General features: G+C 40.7%; 2 protein-coding genes across 14 annotated transcripts in view; both read left to right on the top strand.

Moving 5' to 3' along the window:
- LOC118667941 (ribonuclease P protein subunit p14) overlaps positions 1-6,017 on the top strand; it is a 68,811-nt gene extending 62,794 nt beyond the window's left edge. For 12 of the 13 annotated variants that reach the window (XM_036331766.1, XM_036331763.1, XM_036331768.1 and 9 more), the window contains 4 exons: positions 59-143; positions 4,618-4,694; positions 5,343-5,421; positions 5,879-6,017. In XM_036331766.1, the coding sequence (XP_036187659.1) occupies positions 59-143; positions 4,618-4,694; positions 5,343-5,421; positions 5,879-5,935 (298 nt within the window). In that variant the 3' untranslated portion in view covers positions 5,936-6,017. The remainder of the gene's footprint in view (positions 1-58; positions 144-4,617; positions 4,695-5,342; positions 5,422-5,878) is intronic. The other variant, XM_036331760.1, reaches the window with a different exon arrangement.
- Positions 6,018-6,019: 2 nt separating this feature from the next.
- Positions 6,020-7,010, top strand: HTD2 (hydroxyacyl-thioester dehydratase type 2). Its single transcript, XM_036331775.1, has one exon. The coding sequence runs from the start codon at positions 6,055-6,057 to the stop codon at positions 6,559-6,561; it is 507 nt and encodes a 168-aa protein (XP_036187668.1). The 5' UTR covers positions 6,020-6,054; the 3' UTR covers positions 6,562-7,010.
- Positions 7,011-13,718: the final 6,708 nt, after the last annotated feature.

Here is a 13,718-nt window from a genome sequence, read left to right as displayed (position 1 = left end):
AATCTGAATAGCATGAAATTTAATGCAATGTATTTTTTCTTTTCAATGTTTTTTACAGAGAATTTCAAGAACATGGGGTTGGACTGAATGTTGCACAGTTCAAACAGCTGCTTATTTCAGCCCTGAAGGACCTATTTGGGGAGGTATGGAATCGCTTGGTGAATTGGACCATTCCTAAGATCTTTGTAATAAATACTGAAAGAACATTTTTCCAAACATTTTAAACTTTGAAACCATATTTGAAATGTCAGAAATGATGAATATTTGGTAGGTATGTTCTGATATGCTTTTTAAAATATATATATTTTTTATTGACTTTAGAGAGAAAGGAAGAGGGATAAAAACATCCTATGTAATAAAACCCTAATGCAAATCAACTGAACTGTGGATCGACCAGTTGCTATGATGCACACTGACCACCAGGGGGCAGAAGCCAGGCTCATGGCTGGCAAGCACAGTGGCGGTAGGTGGGAGCCTTTCTTGCCTCCACGGCAGTGCTAAGGACCCCGAGGGGTCCCGGACTGCTAGAGGGCAGTCGGGGATGAGGAATCTCTCCCCCCCCCCCCCCCCCCCCCCCGCCAGTGCACAAATGTCATGCACCAGGCCTCTAGTCCAGCAGTTCTCAACCTCTGGGTTGCGACCCCTTTGGGGGTCGAACAACCCTTTCACAGGGGTTGCCTAAGACCATCAGAAAACACATATATAATTACATATTGTTTTTGTGATTAATCACTATGCTTTAATTATGTTCAGTTTGTAACAATGAAAATACATCCTGCATATCAGATATTTACATTACGATTCATAACAGTAGCAAAATTACAGTTATGAAGTAGCAACGAAAATAATTTGATGGTTGGGGGTCATCACAACATGAGGAATTGTATTAAAGGGTCGCGGCATTAGGAAGGTTGAGAACCACTGCTCTAGTCAATGATAAGAGAATCACTGATCGGCTGCCTCTTGTACACCCCCTACTGGGGATCTAGTCCGAAACTCAGGCATGACTGGGAATGAACCATGTCCTGGTTCATAGGTCTCAACACTCAACTACTGAGCAACACCAGCCAGGCTAACCTGCGTTCTTTTTGACAAGGAACTCATTTTTATGACAAATGTTTATTTTAGTGCAGTGCTATTCAAAGTACATTTGAGACTGACAGCTGATGGGGTTTTTTTGCCCATTTTAAAGATTCGTGGCTCCCAGTAGAATGTAAATTAGCACACATTTCCTTTACTGAGAAAGTCTCCCTGTGAACAAATCAGCTGAACTAAAAGGTGTGCTTACTGACATTGTTGATTTACATTCTGAGGCAGCTCCTTATCTTACCACGGACCAACAATTTGAGCAGTCCTGTGTTAGCATTCACTTGAAAGCAAGTGGAGTTTTGAGAGAGAACCAAGACAGATAATTTTCAGGAAGTTATTTCTTGATTCATATATTCTACCAAATGAAAATCTGCTAAGCATCTTATCAAAATTAAAAACTTTTATTCCACAAAATACTCAGTTAAGAGGATGGAAAGACAGATTACAGACTCAGGGGAAATATTTGCAAACCACATACCTGACAAAGAACTAATATCTATAATGTGTTAAAAAAAAACAACTCTCAAGCCCTAACCGGTTTGGCTCAGTGGATAGAGCGTCGGCCTGTGGACTCAAGGGTCCCAGGTTCGATTCCAGTCAAGGGCATGTACCTTGGTTGTGGGTACATTCCCAGTACGGGGTGTGCAGGAGGCAGCTGATCGATGTTTCTCTCTCATCGATGTTTCTAACTCTCTATTCCTCTCCCTTCCTCTCTGTAAAAAAATCAATAAAATATATTTAAAAAAAAAACAACTCCCAAAACTCAAACTACAATTAAGACCAAACAGTACAATTAAGGAAATGGGTAAAAGACATGAATAGACATTGCACTCAAAAGGATGTACAGTTGGCAAACAAGCACATGAGTGAAAAGATACTCAGTATCATTAACCATTAGGGAAATGTACATTAAAAACACAGTGAGCCGTGGCCTGGTTGCTCAGTTGGTTGAGAGTCGTCCCAATAGACCAAGGTAGCAGATTCGAGCCCGGGTCAGGGCACATACAAGAATCAACTAGTGAATACATAAATGAGTTATGTATTGGGCAGATCCATGTTTCTCCCTCCCACCCCACCCCTTCCTCTCTCAAGGCAATTAAATTTTTTTAAATACAATGAGATAATGCTACACATCTAGAAGAATGACTGAAATAAAAAATAGAGATAACACTAAATGCTGGCGAGGATGCAGAGAAACTGAATTATTCATTCATTAGGTTGTAGGAATATAAGATGTACATCCTCTTTGGAACACAGTTGGGCAGTTTATTTTTTATTTTGAGAGCACCTTTATTAAAGCTGGGGGCAGTGAAGCAAAGAAGGGCCTAGGATAGAAGAAGTAATAGGCTAATTTTTAGGTTGATAATTTTGTACGGCCTGCAAATAATGCTATAAATATCCAAATGGCCTTTGGCTGAAAAAAGGTTCCCCATCCCTGTCTTAGACTAAACATGTACCCATCATAAAACATAGCAGTTGCACACCTGAGCATTTATTCTAGAGAAATGAAAAGAACTTTCCACCAAAACTTGTATATGCATGTTCATAGCAGCTTTATTAGTAAGAACCTAAAAGTAGAAATAAGTCAGATGTCCTTCAATGGGTGAATAGTTAAACTATAATATATAATACACTCATACTATGGAATATACTCAGTAATAAAAAGGAACAAACTATCGATACAACAACTTGACCAAATATCCAGAGAGTTTTACTAAGTGAAAAGCCAATCCCAAATGAAATGGACTGGGTGATTTCATTTATATTATGCTCTTGAAATAACATAAATGTATAAACTGGAGAAATTTAGGAGTAGGTGTGGCTGTAAGGGGATAGAAGGAAAGAGCCTGTGGTGGTGATATAGCTCCTTTTTTAAAAAAAGTATATTTTTATTGATTTCAGAAAGGAAGGGAGAGGGAGACAAAGATAGAAACATCAATAATGAGAAAGAATTACTGATCGGCTGCCTCCTGCACACCCCCTACTGGGGATCGAGCTCACAACCCAGACATGTGCCCTTGACCCAATCAAACCTGGGACCCTTCAGTCCGCAGGCCAAAGCTCCATCCACCGAGCCAAACCGGCTAGGGCAGTGGTATAGTTCTTTATCTTGATTGTGGTGGTTACATGAAACTACCTATGTGATAAAATTGCAAAGAAGTATGCATATGCACACACATAAGCAAACAAAGATGAGTGCATATATAAACGGTAAAATCTGAATAAACTCTGGTTTATCAATTTCAGTTTCCTGGTTTTAATATCGTACTATATTATACAAGATGTTAGCATTGGGGGAGACTGGGTAGAAGGTGCATGGAACCTTCCTGTACATTTCTTTGTAATTGCCTGAGACTCTAATTTTTGAAAGTCAAAGGTTTAAGAAAAAACTTGTGGTGGTGAACAATACAATATACAGAGAATGTGCCCTGCTGGTGTGGCTTAGTGGTTGAATGTCGACTCATGAATCAGGGGGTCACGGTTCAGTGATTCCCAGTCAGGGCACAGACCTGGGTTACAAGCTCCATTCCCAGGTAGGAGCAAGCAGGAGGCAGCCAGCTGATTATTATTTATTTTTCATCATTGATGTTTCTATCTCTCCCTTTTCCTTCTCTCTGAAATCAATTTTAAAAACAATAACAATATACAGAGACTGTATTCTAGAATTATACACCTAAAACCTATATAATTTTATTAACCAATGTCACCCCAATAAATTCAATAAAAAATTAAATGATTTTTTTTTTTAATTTAAGAAAAAATCTTTGTATCCTTTCCATGTCAGGTATAAAACCTGGCTCCTGGGGAGATAGCTATAAATCGACACGGCCTCTGTCTCATGGACTAATGGTCTTGATTATGTTGGGTAGGCAACCAGGTTGAACAATAAATGGCAAAAAAATGATGACTATTATGAAAGGGGAAATATGTGGGACCTGTATGTGAGAGAGCAAAGCAAGTGATTGAGCTTCATCTTGGGGATCTGGAGGGAACAATTTAAATGAAGACTTGAAAGGTGAAGAGGCATTAGCAATGTGAAGAGTTACAGGAAGAACATCCCAGGCCGTGAAGAGTTATAAATACTCCAGTGCGGGAGGGGGGGGGGGAGGTTGGGCGTTAATGGGGGGGATGAGGACACATTTGTAATACCTTAACTAATAAAAAAAAAAAAAATGCTCCAGTGCCATTCAGTAAAATACTGCTTCTTTTTGGAGGAGGAAAGCAATTGACAGGATTAGTTACTAGATTCTAGACCAGGGGTGGGCAAACTTTTTGACTCGAGGGCCACAATGGGTTCTTAAACTGGACCGGAGGGCTGGAACAAAAGCATGGATGGAGTGTTTGTGTGAACTAATATAAATTCAAAGTAAACATCATTACATAAAAGGGTACGGTCTTTTTTTTTTTTTTTTTTTTAGTTTTATTCATTTCAAACGGGCCGGATCCGGCCCGCGGGCTGTAGTTTGTCCACGGCTGGCCTAGACTGATGAAGGTAATAGTCTGCTAATAGCATTGTCCCATACTTAGGTTGACGCTGCCTTACCCTTGGACATCCTAACCTACGAAGAGGAGACCTTGTCAGCCATATTGAGAATATGTAGCAGGTACGACAAACAGCATTTCTAGCATAACGGAGCAGAGATGGGTGGGGAACTAGAACCAAAATGCTCTTTTCTGAGAATAAGAAGAGCTTTGTCATTGTGAACTCTGAGCAGCTTTTGGAAGTTTAAACTGGGGAGAACATGAACATTCACCTAGCAGGAGCTTACACCCTAGAGAGCAAAACGTGGATTTGCTTACAACTGTAGTGTTTCCCAATTGATGGTGATGGTTGCAACTTCAGAGATATAGCCCTAGCCGGTTTGGCTCAGTGGATAGAACATTGGCCTACAGACTGAAGGGTCCTGGGATCGATTATGGTCAAGGGCACATGCCCAGGTTCCAGGCTCAATCCCCAGTAGGAGGTGTGCAGGAGGCAGCCGATCAATGATTCTCATCATTGATGTTTCTCTCTCTCTCCCTTCCTCTCTAAAATTAAAAAATATATTAAAAAAAGAAATTAGTATTATTTTAAAATTCAGAAATACATATTTTGGAAACATTTCTAATTGTGGTTCATTGTATTCTCTGCCGGTAGTGTACTGTGCTTTAAAGTTTTCTCATTTAAATTGAGTTTTCTGAGCTGTCACAAACAAAACTACTTGGGAGATGTTGCAGGGACACATCTTTATGCTTTCTCAATTTTTCTGCAGTGGCCTTGTCAGATTGTGGAGCTCTTTGACCCTGTTAGGATCCTATAAAGGCAAGAAGTGTGCCTTCAGAGTGATTCAGGTAAAGACTATTGCTTCACATATTCCAAACAAGGCTGAGTAGTGGATCAAACTGCTTTTTAAAATGTGTTCCATTTTTCTGCTTGTATAACTCTAGTTTGGTTACTGTCATCCAGTGGGGAGGGAGGGGAACCCAGGCATTCATTGCTTCTGGAAACATGAGGCAAAGCACTTAGAGTTTAGATTGTATGGGAAGAGTTTTGGGATAAAACTTGGAACCTTGTGGAGAAATCTTAACTTTCACTTACTGCATAATGCCTAGTGACTTGTGTATTGGCATGCTCTTTCTGAGCTCATCATGACCACTTGCTTATCTATGGCTACCTCTCAGAATGCTTGTTAAAATGCTACTGCGTCAGCTTGGCTTATTCTGTAAGCTAGGCATGTTTCTACATTGCCCTGCGTTTCAGTGCAATTTTCTCCTGATAACTGTGTAAACATTTTTCTTTCTATTATAGGTTTCTCCATTTCTCCTTGCGTTATCTGGTAATAGTAGGGAACTAGTATTGGATTGAATGGTCTTCAATTTCAGAAACATTCCTCTGCTCTCAAAACTATCTTTTGGTGCCAGCATAATGCTTGATGACTGAAACAGGCTCAGCGCTGCTGTTGATGGAATTTGAGGGTGCCGAAGATGTTCCCCGTAATTTCCAGCCGTCGTCTTTGGTGGTGTAGCCTTCAGAGGAGAATCTGCCTGAACCAACCAGTTGTAAGCAGGCAGCACTTTCAGCATATGCACATCCGAGTTGGAGACCGGGCTGAACTCAGCAGAGCCTTCACACAAAGGGATGTGGTTGCCTTCTCAGAACTAACAGGGGATGTTAATCCTTTGCATTTAAATGAAGATTTTGCAAAGCACACCAAGTTTGGAAAGACAATTGTGCATGGAGTTTTGATCAATGGACTTATTTCAGCTCTCCTGGGGACTAAAATGCCAGGCCCAGGCTGTGTATTTATTTCCCAGGAAATTCACTTTCCAGCCCCTTTATATGTTGGAGAAGTTGTTGTAGCTTCTGCAGAAGTGCAAAGGCTGAAGCGGTTCATTGCGGTTATTGCTGTGTCATGCTTTGTAAGAGAAAGTGAAAAGACTGTTATGGAAGGCTGCGTGAAAGTTATGGTCCCAGAAGCTTCCAAGCCCTGAAATATGTGTTTAAAGATGCAAGCTCAGGCATCAGTGTTACTGTTACTGAAGAGCCTCTGAGGAAAACGGATTGCTGCTCTTCAACGAGGAGTGGCCAGCAGACCCAGCAGCCCACAGTGGGGGAGGCAGCAGGTAGCGAGGGGTTCACATGCCCACTTTCTAATTCGGCCTTATGTTTCATACAGATGAGTCTATTTATCATCTAAGTTTGTAAATTTGAAAAAATATGGGGAAAGTTATCATTTAGCTCAAGGTTCTAATTTTAGGATTTCAAACCAAGTTAAATTTGCATTTGGATAACACAAACTTACCTATATCTGCATAGAATAAATTTCTCAGTGAATTTATAGCTAGGTAGCATTTAATTTTTGACAGCAATTAGAAGAGGAGTTGGGTAATCTTTGAACACCTGTCTTTACCAATAAATATTTAGATACTGTTCTTCAGTAGTTTCTGGGTCAGAGTGTTTTGTAATTTGTTACTGTTTATACCAGGATGGCATCTTGCTTAACCTTCAAGTGGAACGTGCCTCTCAGATGGTTTCTTGTTATCAGAGAAAGATTTAAAGTCAGTTATTTAAACTCTTGGTCTAATCTACAAAATGGGGGTAATGACACCTACCACAGGATTGTTGGAGATACAAATAGCAAAGCACAAGGCCTAGCCTATAAACAGTAGCTACTACTATTGTTCCTTCTCCCCTGTGAATGAGGTTAGAGGTTTTCCTGAGTTTAAAGCTAACTGGCCTGCAGGTATACAGGCCAGTCTTTCAGGATGTCAACTAAGCTCTTGGTATTTTAAACCTGGAATAGTTCTTGAGTGCAAAATTTCTATTTTAGCAATCCAGGTTATTTCTCCCTCCCTTGATAATGTGGACCCCCCCCTCCCCCCCCCCCCCCCCGTATATAAATAATATATACCTATTGTAAAAAATTTTATAAGAAATAAAAAGTATAAGGAACACCGTGGAGGCCACATTCTTCAGAATTGGGGGGCATTAAAGAGAAAATGTGCCTAATGTGTTAGTATTCCATAGTCATCCCCAACACAGCTAATGCTTTTAAGACAGTCTGTAACGGAACATGCATGTGGCCCACCTGAATGACTCTGACCATAGCTAGATGCTTTGATCAGGAAAGTAAGATCAAGTGTAATTGGTTGGATCAACCCACATTTCCTGGAAAAGGGTTTTTTCTCCTGCTAGTAGATCAATAACTAGATTTTTATTTTAGTTTTTTACATTAAGGGGATCAGTTAAATGGATTACTTGAAAGAATTCTAGTCACTAGAGGGCAGTGATGTGTATAAGGTATTTTTAAACTTGTTTAATATTGTACCATACTCTAGTTTGTGACTGAAGTAAAAATAATCAAAATCAATGTGAGAAACAAGGGTGCCATTCTCATGCATTTCAGAGTGGGCAGCATTCACAGGCTCAGATCCACCGGAAGAAGACTTGCTGATAGATAAAACACTGCACATGTTGAAAATTTGATATACGTTGAAAAAATGGGGAACTTGCACAAAATGTGGACTGAAGCCCACATTCAAATTCTATAGATCTCATTCTCTGACTTAGTAGCAGTCTTGAAATGGAGTGTGATATCATCATTAATACTAATAGCTACCATTTCTTCAATACTTAATGAGCCTGTTTTCTACATTAATCCTTTGAACAACTTTGTGAAGTTAAACTTATGTTGTCCTATTTTATAGGCAAGGAAACAGACTAATGCTGTGTGACTTGCCCAGGGTTATACAGCGGGTATGCAGGAGAGCTGGGATTCAGACGGGCCTGCCTGGCTCCAAACATTTCTTTTTTACATCACCCTGTGTCTTATAATGTTCCCATTACTAAAGCAATGTCAGTTTCTATAATAGTATCTTTTTATGGCCATTAAAAGTATCTGGAGACATCATTCTATAGAATTTTTTCTTATATTCAGAATGTTCTAGATCTTATTCCCTGCTACAGTTGTAGCATTTCCCTCTATATATTACTTTATGCCTTCCACCCATACCTATTCTTGCCCCTTTTCTAAGTTGACATTCAGTGATTATTTGTCTCCAGAGCAGATTTACTGAAAGAGTTATTCTAAAGATGAAAAATTATGTGCAGGCCAAATATTTGGGGGTAGGTGGGAAGGGGTGTCAGAACTGGCTGTTAGCTGATTTATATTGTATAACTCAAAAGTATTTTCTCAAGCTCATTTCCTTTTTCTTTAATGCTCCCTAGGCGTCATGATCTTTGATCTCTATAAATCAGTACAAAGTTGAATAGATGAGTAGGCAAGAAGTTAGGGATGCTTCTCTGTAAATGATAATTTGTTATTTTTACTCAGAGCCAAGATTTTCAAACCAGCTATGTTAAAGCTGGCAATAAGAAAAACTAGCGGGTTGGCTTTTTCATTTTGAATCCTGTCCGGGTAAGCTGCTGGAAAGAATGACTTCTAATGAAAGTGTGGGTGACCCTGAAATTAGGAAATCTTCCAGATAACAGGGATGGCTTTGACCATGTGAGGTCACACATGGAAGTGAGTACAAATGACTGACTAAAATAGCAGGCCAAAGTGTACTAGCACTTTCCACATAGGGGCATTATAAGACTACAATTTATGCAATGTTTGATTGTCACAGGAAGATATACTCATCTTAAGCAATTTCAGCCTAATGTACTGGAAAATTGCTTAACAGATTTTTATATTCTATTAGAAACATTTCCACATTGGTAATATGTTTCTTTTTCTGAGCAGCAAATCTTGAGTAACAGTGGAGAAAGCCTCACCACAGCCACCATTCATCTTGTGGACTTGACTTGTATATTCATCTAGAAAAACAAGAAATTGCTAAATGCACGCTGGTACCTCTTAGGTAACCACAGGTTTTCAGTTTGTGCTAAATTACTAATTTTTTTAATGTTCTTAGAGTATGATTCAGAGTAATTTACTCCCAAAGAAAATTGCTATTAAATTACATCTATTAAATTTTTATGTTAAAACATACTCCACCAAGGGCTGTCACTCTGAGCAGCTGTGCCACTCTGAATGCCTCATGTGTTGGCAGAATTTATGAACTGGCTCTGTCTGAGCAGAATGGGAGCACTGTGGAATGTCTCTTGGGCTGCTCTTGAACATCTCCAGGGCCCCAGATGTTTTGCTTCCTTTGTTCTTGGCTTGTCTTCATTTGGGTTACAAACACAGCAGAGAAGAATTCTCAACGTCTTCAGTGAAACTTCAGCTTGGAGCAAAATCAACTTGAAGAAATTTAAGTTCAAATCACAGGAAAACCCAAAACGAATGTTGACACTGCATGAATAGAAATGGATTAGTAGGAGGTCCCATAGTCAATTTCTAGGTGCCTCTTAGCTCTAATAGTTTACATGACCTTTGAAACCTTGGGGATATTCCTCTGCAATGTGATGGGCAATATCAACACGTAAGAGAAATAAGATCAAATTTGAGTTGAATTTTGTTTTTCTATCCAGATCATGAAGTTTCTAGTCGTCAGGAAATGAAAGCACCAGGAGAAAATAAATGGCAGCTCCAAAGTCCCTCCCTCCCAGAAGAGAAGGTGCACCCAAGCACCAGTGTTAGGATTGTCTGTCTGAATATTTAAAGAAATAAAGTCATTTTGAGTCTGGAGGCGATGCTGCTTAGGAAGCACTGAGTTTTCCACAAGCTTCTATGATGTGATTTGTGGAGCAGTTGCCAGGTCTAAAAGCATCCTCACTAAAACTCATCTTCAGCCCATCTGGCCAAACGTCAAGTTATTAGATAACCTTTGGGCCATCTAACATTTGGCAACATACAAGGATATATAAATCTTTTGTTGCTTCCTGCCAGCCCTGAGTAGTAGTGTATGTGGCAAAACTAAGGTCCTGCATAATGCATTAGCTTTGCTCAGACTGAGACTGGAAGAAAAGCTAATTTGTTATTCCTGGGGAGGGTTCCCCCCTTGCTGTGTGAGCCACTTCAAAAGCCAAACAGGTGTTGAGGCAGTTGTAGGGTTTGGGGCCTGGTCTCCAGTGAATCTAGGGATCCAGTTAAGTTGAAGGTCCTAAGAGGATCTCTGACAAGGCACTGATTTGAGAAGATGAAAATGAAATTACAAGGTTCACCATAGCCTTTATTCTGAGGGGCTTAGTTCAGGCAAGAATTTCCAGAGAAAGGGAATGGCTAGACTGAAAGTTGGTTTCTGGTTTCATTCCATCCAATATCTGGTTTCTCACTTTCAGTTTCCTTTTCCCAGTGAGGAAGACTAGACAAGGCTGTTATTTTATGACCTTTGCAACTCATTGTATGATACTGTTTTTTTTCCCTAATCATACAAGTAAATTATCTCCATTAGAGAAATTTTGAAAAACAGGAGAGCATAAAAATGGAAAGCATCGTGCTCCCACTTTCTAGGTTAATATTTTGGTGTTTTTCGTATAATATACATTTTTAAAACTTGGTATCATACAAATGCATATACAGTTGACACTTGAACAATGCAGGCGTTAGGGACACTGACCCCCATGCAGTTGAAATTCCATAAATAACTTTTACCTGCCTCAAAACTTAACTACAGTCAACCCTTGGTATTGGATTGGGTCCAGGACCCCGCCATGGGTACCCAAATCTGCAGATGCCCAAGGCCCTTATATAAAAAGGCATAGAAAAAAGCATATAGTCAGCCCCCTGCATCTGCAGATTCCAACCATGGATCAAAATACTGTTTTTGGTCTATAATTGGTTCAATCTATGGATGCAAAACTGGAGGTACTGAGGGTGGACTATATTTATTGAAAAAAATCCAGGGATAAGTGGATCTGCACAGTTCAAACCTGCGTTGTTGAAGAATCAACAGTGTTGTTTTTTTTCCTACCATTATATAAAGAGCATTTCTTAACATCGTTACATATTCTTTGATAATCTGATTTTTAATCTTATTTTTAATAATGGAAAAATATTCCATTTATGATTAACCATGATTCGTCCAGTTCCCTCTTGTTAGATCCTTATCCTCATGCTGTATATTTCCACTGATGTCTGATTATTGCCTTAGGATACCCTCCTAGATATAGAATTACTGAGTGAGAACATTTGCAAAGACCTTGATAAATCTTGTTGAATCCCAGCACCAGACCTATTACATGGTAAGTACTCAGTAAGTACTTGTTGAACGAACAAGTGCCTTTAGAAAGGTTGGAACATTGCAGAGTCCCACCAGCAGGATGCCAGAAGAACTTTGGCATGGCCAGTGCACATGATTGGAGAATTGATTAAAGCAGAATTTGGGTATGTGTGATTCTGGCAATGAAATAATCCATTTGCATGAAAAAATAAAAGTTACAAGTTGAATCCTCTCTAAGTGATGTAAGATTTTGTTTTAACAGACTGATGCTTTTAAACATTCTGGGCCTGGCCAGCATGGCGCAGTGGTTGAGCTCGACCTGTGAACCAGGAGGTCGTGGTTCAATTCCCAGACAGGGCATATACCGGGTTGTGGGCTCGATCCCCAGTGTGGGATGTGCAAGAGGCAGCCTATCAATGATTCTCTCTGATCACTGATGTTTCTATCTCTCTCTCTCCCTCTCCCTTCCTCTCTGAAATCATTTAAAAACAATTAAAAATAAATAAATACACTCGGACAGAAATGGAATGCAGGAAGAGTTCGGATTATTTTAGGACTGAGTCAAGAAGTTCCATGCTTTCCTCCTCATATCTTTATCCATTGGGTTTTGGCCCCTACGTCACTCTGTCAAGGCTCCTTAGCCACTTAGAATTGCCCAACAATCCCATTCAGTTTGAGATCTGGAGACAGTACCCGTTAGATACTAGCCCAGTGGTTCTCAACCTTGGCTGCACATTAGAATCACCTGGGAATCTTTTTAAAATCCTGATTTCTGGGCCTCATCCTCCAGAAATTGTTTCTTTGTTACTAATGTTGTGGCCCCACCCCATAACAAAGAAACAAAATTTCCAGAGGATGAGGCCCAGAAATCAGGATTTTAAAAAGATTCCCAGGTGATTCTAATGTGCAGCCAAGGTTGAGAACCACTGTACTAGGCCTTTGCTGTGTTATCAAATTTTGGGGTATTGGTGGTGGGGGTGTTACTAAGAAACATTGTTTTCTTGTCTGAAATGTAGAAATTTAGGGGATACAAAGGTAAGAGTTAGAAGCCTGTTATATGAACTGAAGGGAAGGAAGAAAGTAATATTGAGCTTTTATTATATGCCAAGCCCCTTCCCATCCTACTTCATTCTTCATATCAACCTTTCCATACAAGTATTATTTCTATTTTACACATGGGGAGCTCGGCTCAGAGAGGTTGAGTAACTTCTTCAGGGTCACACAGCTGGAAATGCCAGAGCCCTGGAGATCCTGGTCATCTAATTCCAAGTCTAACTCTGCATCATCCTGGGGTGCTGCCCTAGGAGAGAGCAGGGTGGGTGGGATTTCTACGTGTATGTGTGTGTTGGGGGTGGTGGTGGGGGGAATAAAGGATAAAGGGGTAGGGTAGGGGCACTGGTAAGGAGTGCCAGTATTGTGGCCTTGGGTTCAGACAGACTGTGGGACAAATTTGGGGCCAAGAAGTTGGACGCAAAGTTCTCTGGCACTGGGTTTGAGATTCTTCATGAGGACCCCAAGTCTGAGGGATCTTGTTTGGGGGTGCTCAGGGTTGAAGGCCTGTGGACTGAGCTAAGAGCTGGACCAAGGGTAGAGGCTGGGAGTCCCTGGGCCAGTGCCCAGTTTTTAAGGTTCCCAGTTAATCGAAAGAGCTTGGGTCTGAGGGTTCTGGAGTCCAGGGGCTCCCACTGTGAGGTCTAATTCTGAGGGCCCCGCTCTTAGGTTCTTGGCTCTGAAGAGTGAGGTGCAAACATGCCCTTAAAACCTGACTTTGAGAGACTTGTTTTTAGAAAATCTCTGGATCTACAGGGCGCAGACTGAGGGTCCCGTCCTGAAGGCCTTTTTTCTGGGCCTTAGGGTCCTTGGGTCTGAAAGGCCTGGGTGGGAAAGGTCCAGCGTAAAGGTTTCAAGTCTGACAGTCCAGCTTCGGAGGGCATTATGTGTCAAGCCCAACACTGAGCGGCTTGGTTTGGGGGACCTGTGGGCCTGAGGGTCCCTGGATCACAGGGCAGAGGACCCGGTGTCCTCGGATCTGAGGATCTCTG

The sequence above is a fragment of the Myotis myotis genome, unplaced genomic scaffold, assembly GCF_014108235.1.
Source record: "Myotis myotis isolate mMyoMyo1 unplaced genomic scaffold, mMyoMyo1.p scaffold_m19_p_13, whole genome shotgun sequence".
In the NCBI taxonomy this organism is placed as follows: domain Eukaryota; kingdom Metazoa; phylum Chordata; class Mammalia; order Chiroptera; family Vespertilionidae; genus Myotis; species Myotis myotis.
Note: the sequence above shows the minus strand (reverse complement) of the source record. Positions and strands in the feature narration are given on the sequence as shown.

What these genes read in the sequence shown, in the direction of transcription:
- HTD2 (XM_036331775.1), top strand. Translation starts at nt 6,055, where the DNA reads ATGTTCCCCGTAATTTCCAGCCGTCGTCTTTGGTGGTGTAGCCTTCAG.